The sequence below is a fragment of the Phaseolus vulgaris genome, chromosome 5 (assembly GCF_051622355.1).
Source record: "Phaseolus vulgaris cultivar YP4 chromosome 5, ASM5162235v1, whole genome shotgun sequence".
Lineage (NCBI taxonomy): Eukaryota > Viridiplantae > Streptophyta > Magnoliopsida > Fabales > Fabaceae > Phaseolus > Phaseolus vulgaris.
The window spans coordinates 41,456,296-41,476,599 of record NC_143502.1 but is presented as its reverse complement, the minus strand read 5'-3'; the positions used below and the strand labels follow the sequence as shown (position 1 = coordinate 41,476,599).

The window sequence follows — 20,304 nt, the reverse complement described above, 5'->3', positions numbered from 1 at the left end:
ATTTTTTTTTTGCAAAAGATTGTGATATTAAATTGAAAACTCTTTGTTTAATTTATATAATAAAATCTTTTTGAGTTGGAGGCAGCAGAAGATGACATGTTTTGATTATGAAAATGTGTAGGGTAGGGTGACACTGATGCAACTTTCTTTGCATAGCATAACTTTATGGGCATTTGGATTCACTAGCTTTCACACGTGCAAGTGTTAAAATTAACAGTCAAATGGAGCATAAAATAACATTTTTATTACGACTCATTTTTATAAAAATATCAAAATGGAATTTTTTGTTCTGTAATTGTTTAGATTTATAGGGTTTAGGTAATACCTGCTACAGGTTTGGATAATTGATTCTGATATCTGGATTGTGTCTTTCTTTTTCGTATTTGCATTTGATGTTCGGTTAATTTTGTAAAAGGTTATCCGACGATTGAGTAAATGTTTTGCATCGAAGTAAATGATATATTGATAAAAATATATCTTATTTTTTTATTATTATTTTTATTTATAGTATTAATAGTAAACTGTTTTGTTTATAGATTATATCTAATACATATTTTTAATAAAATAATATTATCTAATTTATTACATGTTTATCAAATTTATATCGTATTATCTTATTTATCATATTACCTTATTTATCACTTATTTTTTATTAAGGTCCATTTCAAACCGGATTATATTCTATAACAAAATATTTAAATAATAAAATAATATTTTTATCCGTGACTATCCTGAATAAAGACTTAGTAAATAATAAATTTCGAAGATTGAGAGATGAATAGATCATGTAAGAATAGAAAAAAATTAAAAGTTATTTTGTGATTATATGTTTCAATTTGAAAAGGTTTTTATTCAATTATCTTCTGATTACTGTTTTTTGTTATATATTTATAGATCATATATAAGGTTTACTTTTTTATTTTTTTATTTACCAACATTCTAAATTGTAAAAAAATCTCTACGATAAATGTTTTATTTGTAGCTTAGGTTACGGAATGTATAATACTTTTTAGATAATTTACCAAGACTCCTTTAAATATAAAATATATTTAACATGATTTTTAGATAATTTACAAAAACTTCTACAAATATAAATATATTTTAAATATTCTATTTATATCTTTTTAAAGTTTATTAAGTTTGAGAAAGATGATAGAGAATAACTATTCTCTAACTTTTAAAAGAATGAAGTGTAAGATGTTTGATTCAATTTTTTGTGTTGAATGAAAAAAAAAAGAGTAAGCCTTTGCAAACAAGGTACATCAGTTTCATCTGTGATAGAAGAGATTTAGTGAAATTATTTCACTTAGAAACATAAGCTTAAAATTACAACAATTGAAGATCATGATGAAATATATAAAAAATAAATAAAAAAAATGAACAACCGAGAAAGGATTTGAAGATAATAAAATCTAGAATGATTTAAAGCAAGAGAATTTTATTTAAACCTTGCAAAAAGAGTCATGAAAATTAGCTTACTTCAACTAATATGAAGTAATAAAATAATAAGAAAAATATGTTGAAATCCAGCTAAAATATCTAAAAAAAATAAACAATTCAATGTTAAAATCATTTATTTTAGACAAGATAATCAAAAGATAAGAAAAGTTGAATGGTTTGGAGGAATATCAAATCAAGGGTATTCATCATGACAATTCTTTCACATTTGATAAAGAATGGATTCACAACCTCATGTTTTTAAACAAATAACATTAACAAAAATGAGAATGAAGATAAAAAAAAAATGGTGAAAGATGACGATGAAAATGGTGAGGATGAAAAAAAAAACTGGGAAAGACAAGTTTAAATTGTTAAAATCAAAACTTGTTTTTTATCTACACAAATAATTCTTATCATTTTCTAATGAGTTTCTTGTAATTTTGAAGAATGTATTTATTTTAATGATATAATAAATTCAATAATTCTTTTTAAAATAGATTTGTTGGAGATCTCATATTAACTAAATATTAGAATATTTTATTATATATAAGTGGTGCAAACCTCATCCCATGAACCAGTTTTATGAGGTTGAGTTAGACTTAAAGTCTACTTCATAATATGATATGAGAGTCATTTAAAGTTTATCCTAGCGAATGTTTGTTGCTCTTATCAGGTCACCCGCTATCGGATCGTTATCGGATCACCCATAATATGTTATTTCACGCACGAGCGAGCTGTCATGCTCGACGTGAGTAGAGTATGTTGGAGATCCTATATTAAGTAAAAATTAAAATATTTTATTGTATATAAGTTAGTGCAAATCTTATTTCATAAATCAATTTTAGACTTAAATAATCTTCTAAATAATTATAATAATATAGAAAATTTTAACTTTAACTCAGATTTATAAAATTAATTCATAAAATAGGTGTCAAAATTTTCACGAGACTCTAAGATGAATCTATGTTGATGAAAAGGCAAAATGCTCTGATTTTCATTTGACCATTCTGGACCACCCTCTTGAATACTGCTCCCATGGTTCCCCACATGTCACTGCTTCGTTTCTGCAACCCAAATTGTAAAAGAAAACCCTCCATTTCTGCAACTCACATCAACTTTTCACTGCCAAATTCAAGTCTAGTAAGAGGAAAAAAAAAAGACTCTAAACGAAATCATGAATAGCTTCCAAAGGTAATTATTAGGGACCTCCCAAGTTCCAATATTTGTCCTCTTTCATTGCAGCAAGCATTTGGAAAGTTGCTCTCACAATTTTCTACAAACTTGGCTTTAAAGTTTTGGCCGAAAGTGCAATCTCAAATCAAATCAATTAATTATTATTAATAATTATGATGATAAGTGTGTTAGCACCATTAAAATAATGATGTTCAGTGTAATTGCTAGTGTCCCACTAAAAGAAGTACTTGATGAGGAGTTAGCATGTATCTTTCACTCTCAACAACACTTTCATTATGCACTATTATTGAAAACCATGGATTTTAACACTCTACAAATGTGTTCTTCTCTCTAATTTTTCTTGGTGGGATGGGGCACACATGGTGTGATAACAGTATTATGCATGCAAAACTTTGCGTGTAAAATAATCTGCAATTATTTCAGTATCACTTTTTTCTTCAATCAATCAAAACCAACTATTTCATTGCTATTTTAAAGTTTAATCTTAAGTAATGATATTTGTTTGTTCTTATATAATACTGTTGAAATAAATTTGTTATTTTTATATGTCTGTACTAAAATAGCATTTTTTTTTAATTTTATGATTATTTTCATTGTTATTATGTATTAAAAATGATTTCAAGAGAAAAATTAAAATAAATATAATAAATAACTTACTTAACTTTTATATATCAATACACCATGCAACATATAAATATAATATAATATAAATTAAATAATAAAGAAACATAAACTTAAATAGTTTAAATACTACATTGCCATATTTATTTAAGATTATTTAAAGATTTTGTAATGATTCCCTTCCATCAATTGAACAGTAAATAATAAAATTATCTTCTTTTCTCGCAAATCATTAATTTTTTCCTTAAAAATTACATAAAATGTGAAAAAAAAAATAACAATACCTCCTACTTTTTCTCCTCTTATTAGTTAGTTTGAAGTTTAGGGTTTAAGAATAACGAAAATCCCACAATTTTTTAAAGAGCAATGATAATTTGATACTTCTTACTTCAAATTACACCTCTTTAAATGATAAAAATATCTTTTTATATTTCATAACTTCTATTATTTGAAAGGTGCAATGCAAAAAGTTCGGTGTCAAAATAATATTTTTCTTTCTTAAATTATGCAAATATGGGTCCTAACAAAGAATGGAAGAGAAGAAATTGCTCACTCATCGATATTATAACGCGTAAATCTCAAAAAGTACAGAAAATGCTACACATGTAATACATATACATATTTGATGAACTGTTAAAAAACTATCTTTCATCCTCTCTAAACAATGATATTCAAAATAATTATTATAAATACACTATTTAACAACATTATTGTATAACTTTTTTTTTCTTTTTATTATTATTGTTATACCAGATTCATTTGAATCGAAAAAAGGAACAACTCAATCAACTAGCTGCTTGTTTTTTTAAATAAATAAAATGAAACATATAATAACCCTCAGTGTCAAAAAGAAAAGGACATAAGTTCAATAAAGAAAAAACAATTTAGAGCCTTCAATGATAAAATCATAAACAACTGTCATGATTGGACCGATGAATGTAATTTCTTAACCACGACATCTTTAAATAAAATTAAATAATAACTCTCAATACACTAAATTTCACAGAAAAACTAACATTATTCCACACCTTGGTTACGATGAAATATATATTTTAACACAAATAAGCAAAAAAGGGGTCTTTGGGCAACCTACTAATGAAGCAAATAAACAAATTTTATAGAATCCATTATAAATAAAGTAAAGGGTCTTTGAACTCTACCGGTAAAAATTGAAAAAGAGAAAAAAACACAAAATAATAATTGTCAAAAAAGTAATAGCTCTGATGACTTAACAAAGCATAAAAATTAACCCATCAGAGCAAATCAGCAACATTTGAGGGCAACTCCTCTACAGTGACGTTGTAGAACTTCTGAATATCAGATAGCATTCTGGAATCATCGAATGTCACAAAGTTTATGGCAACACCTTTTCTTCCAAAACGGCCACTTCGCCCTATGCGGTGAAGATAATTTTCAGGTTGGGTTGGCAGATCATAGTTTATAACCAAAGACACTTGCTGTACATCTATACCACGAGCCAAGAGGTCAGTGGTGATTAGAACTCGAGAAGAGCCAGAGCGAAATTCACGCATGATGATATCACGAGTGTTTTGGTCCATGTCTCCATGAGTGGCTGAGACTGTGTGATCATTGCTTCGCATCTTGTCTGTGAGCCAGTCAACCTTGCGCCTTGTGTTCACAAAGATGACACTCTGGGTGATAGCCAAAGTCTCATAAAGGTCGCATAATGTCTCCAGTTTCCATTCTTCCTTGTCAACATTCACATAAAACTGCTTGATACCCTCAAGGGTCAATTCATCACGCTTTACCAGGATTCTCACTGGCCTATTCATGAACTTTCTGGTAATCTCCAGGGCCTCAGGTGGCATAGTAGCAGAGAACACGCCAACCTGAATTTGACCTGGCAGTAGCTGGAAGATGTCATAGATCTGCGTTTCATGCACGAAAATGAAAACTGTTCGTTATTTAACTCAAGATTACTTCATCTATCAGTAATATGCACGAAAGAATGTTAGATGAAAGTCAACAAAAAAACACCAAATTCAATTTTTTTCAACAACCGAATGGAAAACAAACAAACCTGATCCTTGAAACCACGTGAAAGCATTTCATCAGCCTCATCCAAAACAAACATCTTTATGTGATCAGGGCGAAGAGACTGTCTGCGCAGCATGTCAAACACACGCCCAGGAGTGCCAACAACAGTGTGTACACCAGCTTGGAGAATGCGCTGATCCTCACGGACACTGGTCCCACCAACACAAGCATGAACCTTGACGCCAAGATAATCACCGAGAGCTCGCATAACCTTTTCAATCTGCTGAGCAAGCTCCCTTGTTGGTGCCAAAACCAAAGCCTGGCACTGAACCAATCCATAATCTAGTTGCTGCAAAATTCCTGAACAGAATGTAGCTGTCTTTCCAGTTCCAGACTGTGCCTGCTGAATCACGTCCAGACCTTTGCAGAAAGGAACAATCCCCCTTTGCTGAATTGCAGAAGGCTTCTCAAAACCTATAAAACGAAGAATAAGAGATTACACATCAACTTGGGCTACAGTTAACTTCATATAACATTTGTTTAGTTCTTCTAAACATGCCACACTCATCAAAGAAGATTTCGGTTTAAAACAATAATAAATATAGATATCACATGGTTGTTCCCTGCAGATCCGTTTGTAATCTTCTACAAAGTAGTTTGAAATGGTGTAAATTCAGAAAACAATAATCCCAAGCATATGATGTGAAAAAAAAAAGAGATTCAATGCCCTTTATTGGTACATTACTTGATGCTATAAACTCCCCAACATCAGGGGGTCCAGGCAGGGGCCAAATAGTAGCATCCTTGTTTTGAAAAGGTCAATTCAACATTTAGATCCTACGACTCCAGGTTAATGGTGACAACCCTAAAAATTGCACCAAGACTCCACTTCAGTAAATTAATTAATCCAAATTAAATGATAATTTAAATTGTTTTGCTAAAATTTAATTACAATTGTAAGAAGTTCCAGATATGTCAATTGCAGAGACAATGAATGACACGGTATAACTCCAACAGGGTAACCATTACAGAGAACAATGTCTAAAATTAGTTAATAAAAGTAGTTAATCCAAATCTTCAAAAATACTGACTAATTGACACTGACATACACACTTTACTTTTTAAACACACACTTTATTGTTGGTGTATTCTGTAAAAGGTAAATTCAGTTGCCTCGAAAAGTAACTTTGGAGATGAGTCGAATCTTTAAAAAAAGAACCCATCAACCATTGTCAAGAGTGTTTAAAAGATAGTATTCCGAATATTTCTCTAGTATTGAATAAGCACAAGAGGAAACAAACAAAAAATCATTTGCCATACCATAAGCATATATGCCTCTCAGAAGATTTTCTTGTAAACCCATTGCATCAAAACTATCATAGACTTCATCATATGAGGTGAAAAACTCTTGTCCATCGGCAGAAAGCCTGCAATTAATTTCCAAAACAAAAAGGTTACAGAAAACCATAAGAATAAATACACGTCAAGCGTCACACGCAGTGAAAAACAAAAAGTGCAAGGAACTTACAATTCACTCATTTTGGAATCATAATGCCGACCGTCAAATTGAGAACCCTCAGGAGCCAATCCTGCCATCACTGCAGAACAGAAACTTCAGTAAAATTAAACAGACACGTGTACATAAAAAGACCTAACAAATCCAAATCCGACAACAATAATTAATTCCCAATAAATCATCGTGAGAGAACGCAAGTGAAAGAAGGCGAAGGCGCTCTTAGCTATGCAAAATCCTTTTCTTTTCGAACGATGCCAGATAATAAGAAAAAAAGGTTAAACAACAATTCAAAACCACCTATAATAGAATAAAAATACATATTAAACCGATCAAAATTCGGTGAATTAATCTAATCTGCGCCAAAACAGAAAATAAAAAAAGCACCAATCGTAAAAAAAAAAACGATGATGATTCAAAATTTTAGTTCGAACTAAACACAAAACAAATAACAAAAACATAACACCTAGAATCGAATGAAAAAGCTTGGCGAAGAAAGTAACGAGATGAAACACAAATTCAAAACACAGCAAAAAGAGTGATATGAAAACAATAGAAAATGAAACAAAAGCGGATTTGTTAAAATGATGAACGTTGGTGAAGACAGAGAGAAGTTAGGGTTACCTGAAGTTGGTGGAATAGAGAGAAAGAGAGAAGCAAAGAATGGGAAGCGAAAGAGGAATTAGGGTTTCCCAAACTCCTCGGATCTGCGCCGTGGAGTTGTAGGGAAGAGAAAGGAGAATAGAATAGAAGGAATGTGTTGAGTTTAGGTTTTTTTATCTCATTACTTCTGCTTTTTCTTCTACTATTCAATTCTACCTACTTTTTCGTTACATCACCCAAAACAATCGTATCAAAATAAATATTATTATTTTAATCATAAATAAATAATAAATATGTTTTTTATAATTGATTGTGTACAATATTTGTATATTAAGATTTTTATTAGTTTTACTAATTCAGATAAGATTGTGGTAAATAATTAATTAGAGTTTTCAATATTCTTTTTCATGGTTCTGTGTTTGTTTGAATAAAAACCAACAATAGCTCGAATTTAAAATAATCTTTTATATATAGATTATCATTATTAAAATTTGGCATTGAATGAATAAAAAAATGTCCAATTTCGTAGCAGAAAAATTCTATTCTTACGTAAATCTATCGTTCTATTATTAGAAATTGAAATGAGTGGTATATCATAAGTGAATCAACAATTAATGAAGTGATGTTAGTCCTAATTTGGTTACTTTTTTAATAATAATAATAATAAATAATTAAAGTATGTCAAAAGAAGTAATAAAATAATTAAAATAAAAACTATCATACTTTATGTTATCACTCTGTCTATGAAACACGTGTCTACGAAACAGTTAATCTTCATCTCCTCTTCTTGGTATCTCATACTCTTAAAGATTATTTTGGACTTTCGGCTACTATGTTCACTAGATTGGGTTTTGGTTGGTTCTCGATTAGAGGATATGGGCTTTTACTTATCTAATGGGTCAGGATCAACTTTCAGTTTCTGGGTTCAGGAGTGCTCTTAGTGGGTGTGTGTTCCTGTAAAGGATTCAGACTCCGATAATAAAGTCATATTCAATTTACTCAATTATTAGATACAATCACTCTACTATGTTAAACATATCACCTATTTATAATGTTCATTGTTGAACTTTTACTGATTTAAATTTTTACTTTTCGCACCTTACATTTATTTATTTTATTTTAACTTTGATTTTCTTTACAGCTTGTTTTTTATAAGTTTAATTTATAGATTTTCGAAAATAATATAATTTATATCGAATTTTTAAATTTATATGCGTTTATTTCTATATTCCAATTTATTAAGTAATTCTTTTATGATATAATAAACTAACATACTAGGTTTAATTGAGGCAAAACAAAGTCCCAACATATAATTTTTTGATCTATAAATTGATTATTGGAGTTAAATTACAATTTTTTAAATCTTAAATTAAAACTGTGAAATAAATAAAACTCACGGGTATGGAATTAAAGAAAAAAAAAACTTAAAAAAAGTCCATGTTTAAATAATTATTATCGCAGACAAGTACTATTGATGTTCCTATCATCATCTAATTTCACAATTTAGAAAAACTAGTTCATAACAGAAAAACTGAGTAAAATTAACTATTTCAAATATACGTTAAAAGTAAAATGATACAAACATATTTTGGGTTTTTTATTTATGATTAAGTTTATAAGACTTATATTAGTAACAATGCTTATTTATTTTTATAGCAGTTAATTCATAATATCTACAGTATTATTTAATTTATTGTAAAATATACTTTCTTTTAACATCGAGAATTTAACATAGTTAAAAAATATAAGTCGTTATTACTGTTAATTAATGTCAGCCATAAAATACTTTAACTAGACTTTAAAAAACATTAGTTTGTTTTATTGTTATATTATTATATTATTTTTAAAGGGTATTAAAGGATATGGATACCAGAGGGATCTTAATATTAATTGGAAATTTTTTCTAATTACCAGTTGTTTCTCTTTATAGAAAAAAATAATTGGTATATTTTTTAATTATCAGTTATTTCTCTTTATAGAATGGAATAACCTTTATTTTATCTTTGCAGTGTTATGATTCTAGTATTTAATATTGATTATTTCTTTTTCCAGTTTACTCTTTTGTTCATCTTTGTTCTATTTTATAATAAATGGTGTATTTAAAAGAGAAAATAGTACATAAACTACTATTGATCTCGAATTATTTTAATATTTATGTGAGACTATATTAAACCCAAAATATATTTTTATAATTTGAAAATGAGATTCATTCTTTTATTTAAGGACATTTTTATCATTTTACATAAGCATGGACTGCATGTTTTAATTTGTTTAGGTGCAGGAAGTGATTGCATTATGAAAGCCCCAAAATTTTGGTCCAGTAATGTGTCTAGGTCCAATTAGTTATTTGGTTTCTAGAAAGCCCTAGCATGAACATTAAAATGAAAATCCTAATTCATTTATATTTTACAATGTAAAAGTAAGAAAAACATCCGAATTATAAAAATAGTGATGTGAATATAAAAAAATTATATATAAACAGTTATAAAAAAACTAATTTTATAAACTTTAATTAAACTTAAAATTCATTTTTTAATATCAGTCACTTTTTACAATGCATTTTTTTCAATCTTCTTTACTTTGCTATTTCCTTTTAATTTTTTTTTAATTTCATATTTACATTGAAAAGTTATTCTTTTATTTCAAATAACAAAAGTAAAACAATATTTCTACTTCAGTTCAAAGAAAATAGTTTAACAATTTTGTAGCGGATATATAACTATTATACGATTGCTTAAAATTTACACTACAAAAAATCATGAATAAAAATTAATTTTTAAAAATCAAAATAATTAGTTACAATAATAACTAAATTAGATACCAATTTAAAAACTATTTAAAAATAATAGAAACTAATTTATAAATATTTTTTTATTTTTAAAATGGTTTCTAATTTAGTTATTATTGCAACTAAAATAAATTTCTAAAAATTGGTTTCTATTTCATGATTTTCTTGTAGATTAATATAAAAATTATCAATATTTTAAAAATTATATTTCAATAAATTTTAACTTAATTAATATGGAATTACTCATTGTTTCACGAGGCTACATTTATACATTATTTTAAAAACTACATTTCAATAAATTTTAAATTAATTAATAGTGAATAAAAAATTGTATATGGCTAATGATTTTATAAAAAAAAAAAAAAAAAACAAGTTTGCACCTTGCTGTCTTTCTTGCATGAACTCAGTTCGACACCTCACATCACAACCCTTTTCAAAATTATCTTCTTTTCAGGGTTTTATTAAGCAACAACTTGTAAGTATTTTTTGTTGTCAGTTTTCAAACTTGATCTTCATGAACTCTCATACCATACTCAATTTTTACCTAAATTTTTTCTGCAAAAAAATCTTAAGCTATTGTAATACGAAGAACGATATGAGAAAATGTTATGATCATTTGTTAAGACGATTTATAGATTGTTCAATTAACTTTCATGCATAATTTTTTTTTTCTGGCTTCACTTATGGAATTTGTTATTCAAATTGTCATTTGTTTGAGCTCTGTGCCAAGACTCCACCGCCATCGAAATTGCAGAAAACTTGTCGCAGAAGACCATAATCAAAAACTCACAATTATCAGTTCAATTTTCATTTGTCCTATGTGTATGCATGTGAACTTCATATTGTTTTTTTCCTTATAGGATAAGCTTGTTTCAAATTAGATTGCTCATATATACCAGTAAATTTGTGAACTAAAGGGTTACCTTTTTTTTATACTATTAATATTTGTAATGCGAGAAAAAAATGTGATTAATGTATGAAATCTGCCTTTTAAATAGAAAAAAATACTGATAACATTAATATTTTTAAATTTAAATCAACCTCATAAAACCGGCTCATAGATTTGCACTCTGGGATCTGGGATCTCCAACACACTCTTCACGCCGAGAGTCACAGTAGTTCGTGCGTGGGTGGTAACCTGATAAACTTAACAAATACTCGCTAGGATATGATCGAAATGACTCTGATACCATATTACAAAGGGAACTTTAAGCCTAACTCAACACCATAGGGTTTGCACCTGGATCTTCAATAATTAAATATAAAAAAAAGTGTTTTATCCTTTAAATTGTGATTTCTGATACGTAAAAAATATAGTAATAAACAGTGCCACAGAATAGTGAATTTGCTCTTGTAATGGTGTAGACACGTGTTAAGGGTTTGGGGCAAGTGGCTCTAAAGGAAAGTGTATATGAGTATGAGAAGAGTAGGTGTCATCATATAACATCCTCATCTTTCATGCATGGCTCTGGGTTCAATATTTAATATTTAATGTTTATTGCATGCACTTATGAGAGTTTGCGCATGGTAGGTTTTCACAGTGTTCCTGGTTATAAATACCACCCTCACCAGTTTTTTCTTTCAGCATTCCTTGATGTTTACCTAGTCCTTCCCGAAAGAAAGAGTCATACATAGTTTTCGTGGGTTGCAAAGATGTTTTCGGGTGTGTCTGGTCTCATCAATAGGGGCCACAAGTTAAAAGGGACAGTGGTGTTGATGAGAAAGAATGTGTTGGACGTGAATAGCGTAACCAGTGTTGGGGGAATTGTTGGTCAAGGTCTCGACATTCTTGGTTCCACAGTCGATAATCTCACTGCCTTCTTAGGTCGTTCAGTTTCTCTCCAACTCATCAGTGCCACCAAACCAGATGGTTCGTTTCTTCTTCTTCTTTTCACTTCATATCAATATATATACTTTCTTTTCTGTGTATATATTGTTCTGATATATGCAAAAGCATGGTAAAACGGCTTCACTGGTTTTGTCTTCTTTTCTTTGGTTAGCTAATGGAAAGGGGAAGCTTGGAAAGGCTACCTTTTTGGAAGGTATCATCACTTCATTGCCAACTTTGGGAGCAGGCCAATCAGCATTCAAAATTCATTTTGAATGGGACGATGAGATGGGAATTCCTGGAGCGTTTTACATCAAGAATTTCATGCAGACTGAGTTCTACCTTGTGAGTTTGACTCTTGAAGACATTCCAAACCATGGAAGCCTCCACTTTCTTTGCAACTCGTGGATATACAATGCGAAACACTTCAAAAACGATCGCATCTTCTTTGTGAACCAGGTGAAGTACATGTTCTTAAGTCTTCGATAACTTTGATGAAAAGATGAAGCTAACAACATTATATTGCAGATATATCTTCCGAGTGAAACACCAGCTCCATTAGTGAAGTATAGAGAAGAAGAGTTGGTTAACATGAGAGGAGATGGAACAGGAGAACGTAAAGAGTGGGACAGGATCTATGACTATGATGTCTACAATGATTTAGGTGATCCAGATAAAGGTGAAAATTACGCGCGTCCTATTCTTGGAGGGTCTGACACCTTGCCTTATCCTCGTAGGGGAAGGACTGGTAGAAGACCAACAAGGAAAGGTTTGGCTTCTGTTTCTATTTTCAATTTCTTGTCATAATAAAGATTCATGCAACCTTTTTCAGTAATAAATTCTGGTATTTTGATGAAACAGATCCAAAAAGTGAGAGTAGGAGCAGTGATATTTATCTTCCAAGAGATGAAGCTTTTGGACACTTGAAGTCATCAGACTTTCTGACTTATGGACTGAAATCCGTATCACAAAATTTTCTTCCAGCATTGCAATCTGCTTTTGATTTGAATTTCACACCCAATGAGTTTGATAGCTTTGAAGAAGTTCATGGACTCTATTCTGGTGGAATTAAGCTGCCAACAGATGTACTTAGCAAGATAAGTCCACTACCCGTGCTCAAGGAAATCTTCAGGACTGATGGTGAACAGACCCTTAAGTTTCCTCCTCCAAAAGTAGTTCAAGGTATCTCACATTAAGTATCTAAAATGGTCCGAAACAAAATCAGTGCCTATGGATCTCTGAATCACTCTTATCTCACATGGTTATTTGTTATTACTTGAGCAGATAGTAAGTCTGCATGGATGACTGATGAAGAATTTGCAAGAGAAATGATTTGTGGTGTAAATCCAAACTTGATTCGTCTCCTTCAGGTAAGCCTAATCAAGATTTTGTTATTATAAAAAATACACCAAACTAAAAGGTTAGATTTTCTTTGTGTGTTACTTTGGCATTGATAATATTGGCAGGATCATAATCGATCATATATTTTCTTATAATGATTCTATATTTACAATTGCAGGATTTCCCTCCACAAAGCAAGCTAGATAGCCAAGTCTACGGTGATCATACCAGTCAAATTACAAAAGAACACCTAGAGCCTAACTTAGAAGGGCTCACTGTTGATGAGGTACATAATATGATGAAACTGTGTTTCTTGGTGATAGTTTATTTGATGAACTCTGTTATCTTTTGTTTCGTTTTATTCTAGTTGTTGCTTTTATGAACAATAACTAGTAAAATATATTTGGTTGGGAAGGCAATTCAAAGCAAGAGATTGTTCCTACTTGATCATCACGACTCAATCATGCCATATTTAAGGCGAATAAATGCAACATCCTCAAAGGCTTATGCTACCAGAACCATCCTTTTCCTGAAAAAAGACCGAACTTTAAAGCCACTTGCCATAGAACTGAGTTTGCCACATCCTGGGGGTGATAAATCAGGTGTTGTTAGTCAAGTTTTTCTGCCTGCAGATGAAGGTGTTGAAAGTTCTGTTTGGCTTCTAGCAAAGTCCTATGTAATAGTGAATGACTCCTCCTATCATCAACTAGTCAGCCATTGGTATAAATTTTCTCAGCAAAATAACATAAAAGCAATTCAATCTACATATCTATAGAATGATTGTTAACATCTTTGCATGGATAACAGGCTAAATACACATGCAGTTGTTGAGCCATTCGTCATAGCAACAAACAGGCATCTCAGTGTTGTTCATCCTATTTATAAACTGCTGCACCCTCACTACCGTGACACCATGAACATAAATGCCCTTGCTCGAGGAGATCTTGTCAACCACGGTGGAATCATAGAGAAAACCTTTGTATGGGGAAGGTATTCTATGGAAATGTCTGCTGTAATTTACAAAGATTGGGTTTTTACAGATCAAGCATTGCCTGCTGATCTTATAAAAAGGTGATTCATTTTCATCCTGGTTTAATTGTTAACAAAAGTTGAAAACATAATTGATGGCATGTTGTAAATTGTGATACAGAGGAATAGCAACTGAGGATCCAGAGTGCCCTCATGGCCTTCGCCTCTTCATAGAAGACTACCCTTATGCTGTTGATGGACTTGAGATATGGGATGCTATCAAGACATGGGTTCATGAATATGTTTTCCTGTACTACAAATCAGATGACACACTGAAAAAAGATCCCGAGCTCCAAGCTTGGTGGAAAGAACTGGTAGAGGTGGGTCATGGTGACAAGAAGAACGAGCCATGGTGGCCTAAGATGCAAACACGTGAAGAGCTGGTTGAAGTTTGCACTATTGTCATATGGACTGCTTCAGCACTGCATGCAGCTGTTAATTTTGGACAGTACCCTTATGGAGGTTTGATCTTGAACCGTCCAACTCTCAGTAGACGATTCATGCCTGAGGAGGGTTCTGCTGAGTATGAGGAGCTGAAGAAGAGTCCTCAGAAGGCTTTGTTGAAGACTATTACACCAAAGTTTCAGACCCTTGTTGATCTTTCTGTTATAGAAATCTTGTCAAGGCATGCTTCTGATGAGGTGTATCTGGGGGAGAGGGACAATCCAAATTGGACATCTGATACAAGGGCATTGGAGGCTTTCAAAAGGTTTGGAAAGAAGCTCTCAGAAATTGAGAAAAAACTCTCACAGAGAAACAATGATGAGAAACTGAGAAACCGCTATGGACCAGTTATGATGCCTTACACTCTGCTCTTCCCTTCTAGTGATGAAGGATTAACTTTCAGAGGAATTCCCAACAGTATCTCTATCTGAAGAGAAGGAATCTGAATTCCTTCATCCACTTGCATGCTGAAACCTACTGTGTTTTTTTTAAAGCCTTTCTTCTTCAGCCTTAATAAAAAAGCAAATCTGCCTGTAAATTGTTTTGAAACAATAAAGGCAGAGTTACTGCTTTGTGCACTAGTCTTGTAATTTAGAACAAAAGTGTTTTACAAATATATATTTTTGCATGAAAAATGTTAAATATTGAAAAAACATTATAAGGGGCATTCCGAGAATCGAACTCGGGACCTCTCGCACCCAAAGCGAGAATCATACCACTAGACCAAATGCCCACTGTTGATGTAGTAATTAATGTAAACAATTTATCCTTCAGAATTTAATCACAACTAAAAAAAATACAAACGTTATCACTAATATGTCCATATTTTTAATAATACGAGAAAAAAATAATATAATTAAAAAAAATAGTCGTATATATTTTTTATCTACAGTTATTACAATAATTATTACACTAAAAATACAATTTTAATAGGAAAGGACAAAAATGGATGAAAATAAATAAATGACTATTTAAATTATCCTTAGACAGAATTTTTTAATTTTTAAAAAAAATATGGAATTTGAAATGCTCTCATTTCATATAAAAATTTCAAATATTTTGTTTTAATATGAAGATTCAGATTTATAAGATTTCATTTTTATTATTTGGATATAGTATTTCAATTGCATTAAATATAAAAATTATCATCAAATAATGATGATTACGTCAATCGAAAAAATTGATAATGAAAGAAATAAATTGTAATCCTACGATGATATTTGATTAATTTAAATTGCATAGTTTTTATATTTTAACAATAATTAAACAAACTTTTTCATTTTCTTCATATCAAAGTTAAAAAAATACCTGTTATGCCTTCCCAACCACAACCTCTTCTGCAACAGATTCATTCCTTTTTTGCAATTCTATTTGATAAATAACATTTGAAGAATGAACAAAAACTTTGTATAAAGTAGAAAAAGGATAGAGTTGAAAAACAACCTCACATCATCAACATCAGATCCACAATACAAATCTCTTAAAATAACTGAGTCAATTTGTACAAATTTTCTTCACCAGATAAAACTGATTATTTGTAGAACTTGTCCACCAAATGCCATTGAAAATTGAAAAAACAAACTTCAAACTTAGATCAAATTTATGCTGTCGTGTACTTAACTACTACCACTTCAGTGCTAATCATGGAAATCTATCAAACAGCACAACTTGAGTGTTAATCCTATTGCTGTTTTAACAGACTGTGTCTATCACATTCAAACTTTTCATTATGAACCATGTTTAACAGAAAGAAAACTTGTATCTTGAGAAATGAACATTCTTTAAGAAGTAATGAGATGCATTTTGCAATGCCAACAATATTTAAACATGGGAACTGCTTTTTATTATATTCTCAAGATCATACAAAGTACAAACACATTTCTTTATTAATAAGAAACACACGAGAAGATTCAACCAGTTCAGATGCATAACTTAACCATACATAAGTGGACGAAGGAATCAGATTCCTTCTATTTTGCTTTTACTGAAAACAGGAACAGTGCTGCAGCAACCATAGAGCCTTAGATGGAGATACTGTTGGGAATTCCTCTGAAAGTCAAGCCTTCCTCACTTGAAGGATACAGCAGAGTATAAGGCATTTTAGCTGGCCCAGTTCTGTTTCTCAATGTCTCATCATTGTTCTTCTGTACAAGCTTCTTTTCAATCTCTGCAAGCTTCTTTCCAAACCTCTTGAAGGCCTCCAATGGCCCTGCATCAGAAGTCCAATGGTCACCACCATCTCTCTCTCCCAGGTATATCTCATCAGATGCGTGCCTTGACAATATCTCTATGACTGTAAGGTCAATAAGGGTCTCCTTCTTTCCAGTAATAGTTTTCAGAAACTCCTTCTCTGGGTTCTTAGCCAATGCAGCATACTCAGCAGACCCTTTCTCAGGCATGAATCTTCTGCTAATAGTTGGCCTGTTAAGGATTAAACCACCATATGGATACTGTCCAAAGTTAACAGCTGCATGAAGTGCTGAAGCTATCCATATGAGGGTAGTGGAGACTTCAACCAAATTTTCACGACTTTGCATCTTTGGCCACCATGGCTTATCTTTCAAATCACCATGACCCACCTGAACAAGTTCTTTCCACCAAGCTTGGAGTTCGGAGTCTTGCTGAAGTACCTCGTCTGACTTGTAGTAGAATGCCACATACTCTACCACCCAGGACTTGATGGCATCCCATATCTCTAGCCCATCAGAAGCATAAGGATAATCCTCAATCACAAGCTTAACACCGTGGGGAGCAGATGGATCCTTAACTGCAACACCTCTGCACTCAAACAACATTGACGAGTTGATTAAGTTTAGATTGTCTATTTTTTAAGCAATACATATGTTACTAATCTGTTAATAAACTTTACAAGATTACTCACCTCTTGACAAGATCATTAGGCAATGCTTGATCGTGGAGAGACCAGTCCTTATAAATCACAGCGGACAGTTCCAAAGCGTATCTACCCCACAAGAATGTTTTCTCTATAATACCGTCTGCATTGACCAAGGACTTGCGGGCAAGTGAGTTAATGTTCATGGTGTCACGATAGTGAGGAAACAGGAGTTTGTAAACAGGGTGAACCACACTCAGTTGCCTGTTTGTTGCTAGGACGAATGGTTCAACAACTGCATGAGTGTTTAGCCTGCAATTCACGTTTACGTTAATCATTTATAGGTACATAGATTAACAAACTTAATCGCATGGATCTCAATGCTAATTAACAATATCATACCAATGGCTAACAAGTTGATGGTAGCACGAGTCGTTCACAACAACATAAGCCTTTGCCAGTAACCAAATGTAAGCTTCAACTCCCTCGTATGCAGGAACATAGACTTCGCTAACAGGACCATGTTCGTCGCCCTGAGGATGCGGCTTACTTAACTCAATGGCCAATGGTGCCAAAGTTCCATCACTTTTCAAGAAAAATATGGTTCTTGTAGCATAAGTCTTTGTGGCAGATGCATTTATTCTCCTCAAATATGGAATGAGATAGTCATGGTGATCCAAAATGAACAACTTCTTGCTTTGGATAGCCTGTTCAACCAAGTATAATTATTAATAGATTGCTTTGTAGTTGCAAAACAATAGCAGGAAGATTGCAGAGAAATAATTTTAATGTGAAACTTGATTACCTGCTCAACAGTGAGCCCACCTAAGTTAATCTCCAAATGTTCTTTCGTTATAATGGAAGTATGATCACCAAAGGATTGAGTATCCAGCTTGCTTCGTGGTGGAAATTCCTGGGACAATTCAGCATGTGACGGATGAGGTCAGCAATCTTAATTTGAAAAGCAAAGTGCATTCATTCAAACTATTTGGCTGCATGTACTTTGTTACCAATCAACTTTGAAATCAAGCTCACCTCAAGACTCTTAATGACATTAGGATTAACACCAGCAATGGTTTCTCTTGCAAATTCTTCATCGGTCATCCATGCAGACTTATTGACTACGCCAAATAATAACAATTCAAAAGTCCACCCATGTGATTGAATGCAGAATGAAAAACAGGAGTACATTGCTAATATATAAAGATGTAACTTTTGTTCTTGTTCAAAGTATGTAGCATACCTTGCATGACTTTAGGTGGTGGATACTTGAGGAACTGTTCACCATCAGATCGGAAAATTTCCTTGACAATTGGTATAGGAGCGTATTTGCTGAGAAAGTTTGTAGGCAATGTAACTCCACCTTCATAAAGCTTGTGCACTTCAGCGAAGTTATCAAACTCAAGGCTCAAAAGATTTCCATCGAATGCATCAGTCAACACTGGCAACACATCTTGGGATACAGATTTCAATCCGTAAGCAAGAAAATCGGATGACTTCAAGTGACCAAATGCTTCATCTCTTGGAAGGTAAACAAAGTCACTGGGCTTCTCACTGTTAGGATCTGTTAAGAGGAACACATAATACATGTTAGGATCCTAGGAGAGTAAGGAACAACCTTAACCAATCAAGTTATGACAAAAGAGAAACATGAAAAGTAACCTTTTTTAGTTTTTGGTCTTCCCGTTCTTCCTCTGCGAGGGTAAGGTAAGGTAGAACCTCCAAGAACGGGGCGAGCTAATGCTGCACCTTTATCTGGGTTGCCCAAGTCATTGTAGACATCATAATCATAAACCCTGTCCCATTCCTTCCGTTCTCCACTTCCATCGCCTCTCACATTCTTCAGTTCTTCTTCTCTGTACTTGAGAAGTGGAGCTGGTGTCTCGCTAGGAAGATATGTCTGCATTATTATATGATAAGTTAGTGTTTTTGATCCATGCCATGTCCTAAAGATGAACAAGGTTCATATATGAAGTAGCTTACATTGTTGGCAAAGAAAATGCGATCACTCTTGTAGACTTTAGAATTGTAAATCCAAGAGTTGCATATGAAGTGAATGGTTCCATGATTTGGAATGTCTTCGAGAGTTAGGGACTTAAGGTAGAACTCAACTTGCATGAAGTTCTTGATGTAAAATGCCCCAGGAATTCCAAAATCAGCGTCCCATTCAAAATGAACATCATATGCATCTTCTCCAGCTCCCAAGGTTGGCAATGAGACCTGCCCTCTTAAATTCGTAGCCTTTCCAACCTTCCCTTTTCCATGTCCTATCACATCAAACACACCCAAAACTCAATCAACTTAAAAAAATCAAATCTTTGTGATAAAAAACATCATTTTGCCATCACTGTTTATGCATAGCATTTCACGAGAAAAATGGGGTGATTAATGAGATGAAAAAAAGTGATTTTACCATCAGCCTTAGTAGCACTGATGAGCTGAATGGAGATGTGGGAAGCAAGAGCAGTGACAGTATCAACTACACCACCGATGATGTTGATTCCTGTTCCAATGACACCCTTCACACTTGTGATGCTGTTGATATCCAACACATTCTTTCGCATAATCACCAAGTTTCCCTTTATCTTGTGACCCTTGTTTCCTCCTATGATTCCGAACATCTTGCTTAACTTTCAACGAACACTGTTGTTGTTCTTCTTCTGTGTGTGAGT

The 20,304-nt window shown here is 32.3% G+C and overlaps 3 protein-coding genes and 1 non-coding gene across 4 annotated transcripts; 1 reads left to right on the top strand and 3 right to left on the bottom strand.

Annotated features, from left to right (window-relative positions):
• Positions 1 to 4,351: 4,351 nt before the first annotated feature.
• On the bottom strand, positions 4,352 to 7,616 carry LOC137835838 (eukaryotic initiation factor 4A-10). Its single transcript, XM_068644551.2, has 5 exons — positions 7,391 to 7,616; positions 6,782 to 6,851; positions 6,574 to 6,680; positions 5,297 to 5,727; positions 4,352 to 5,144 (listed from the first exon to the last, which is right to left on the bottom strand). Exons 2-5 carry the CDS (start codon positions 6,847 to 6,849, stop codon positions 4,509 to 4,511), a joined length of 1,242 nt encoding a protein of 413 aa, XP_068500652.1. The 5' UTR covers positions 6,850 to 6,851; positions 7,391 to 7,616; the 3' UTR covers positions 4,352 to 4,508.
• Positions 7,617 to 11,583: 3,967 nt separating this feature from the next.
• LOC137835837 (seed linoleate 9S-lipoxygenase-3) lies at positions 11,584 to 15,434 on the top strand. Its single transcript, XM_068644550.2, has 9 exons — positions 11,584 to 12,027; positions 12,158 to 12,444; positions 12,514 to 12,754; positions 12,847 to 13,167; positions 13,270 to 13,355; positions 13,505 to 13,612; positions 13,742 to 14,046; positions 14,134 to 14,397; positions 14,477 to 15,434. Exons 1-9 carry the CDS (start codon positions 11,811 to 11,813, stop codon positions 15,228 to 15,230), a joined length of 2,583 nt encoding a protein of 860 aa, XP_068500651.2. The 5' UTR covers positions 11,584 to 11,810; the 3' UTR covers positions 15,231 to 15,434.
• Positions 15,435 to 15,460: 26 nt separating this feature from the next.
• TRNAP-UGG (transfer RNA proline (anticodon UGG)) lies at positions 15,461 to 15,532 on the bottom strand. Its single transcript has one exon. It is a non-coding gene; the product is annotated as a tRNA-Pro (tRNA).
• Positions 15,533 to 16,619: 1,087 nt separating this feature from the next.
• On the bottom strand, positions 16,620 to 20,304 carry LOC137835835 (linoleate 9S-lipoxygenase). Its single transcript, XM_068644547.2, has 9 exons — positions 20,046 to 20,304; positions 19,616 to 19,899; positions 19,295 to 19,532; positions 18,876 to 19,196; positions 18,668 to 18,753; positions 18,438 to 18,545; positions 18,035 to 18,339; positions 17,681 to 17,944; positions 16,620 to 17,577 (listed from the first exon to the last, which is right to left on the bottom strand). The coding sequence occupies exons 1-9, from the start codon at positions 20,251 to 20,253 to the stop codon at positions 16,821 to 16,823; spliced, it is 2,571 nt and encodes an 856-aa protein (XP_068500648.2). The 5' UTR covers positions 20,254 to 20,304; the 3' UTR covers positions 16,620 to 16,820.

Bases quoted from the DNA above. Each gene is read 5' to 3' on its own strand.
- LOC137835838 (XM_068644551.2), bottom strand. From the start codon at position 6,849: ATGGCAGGATTGGCTCCTGAGGGTTCTCAATTTGACGGTCGGCATTAT. The intron at 6,681-6,781 runs GTAAGTTCCTTG...AATTAATTGCAG, and splicing joins GATTCCAAAATGAGTGAATT to GCTTTCTGCCGATGGACAAG. The intron at 5,145-5,296 runs GTTTGTTTGTTT...CATGAAACGCAG, and splicing joins CACGTGGTTTCAAGGATCAG to ATCTATGACATCTTCCAGCT.
- LOC137835835 (XM_068644547.2), bottom strand. From the start codon at position 20,253: ATGTTCGGAATCATAGGAGGAAACAAGGGTCACAAGATAAAGGGAAAC. The intron at 19,197-19,294 runs GTTACTTTTCAT...TCCTCTTAACAG, and splicing joins AAGACCAAAAACTAAAAAAG to ATCCTAACAGTGAGAAGCCC. The intron at 17,578-17,680 runs GTGAGTAATCTT...GTTTGAGTGCAG, and splicing joins CCTAATGATCTTGTCAAGAG to AGGTGTTGCAGTTAAGGATC.
- LOC137835837 (XM_068644550.2), top strand. From the start codon at position 11,811: ATGTTTTCGGGTGTGTCTGGTCTCATCAATAGGGGCCACAAGTTAAAA. The intron at 13,356-13,504 runs GTAAGCCTAATC...TTACAATTGCAG, and splicing joins ACTTGATTCGTCTCCTTCAG to GATTTCCCTCCACAAAGCAA. The intron at 14,047-14,133 runs GTATAAATTTTC...CATGGATAACAG, and splicing joins CATCAACTAGTCAGCCATTG to GCTAAATACACATGCAGTTG.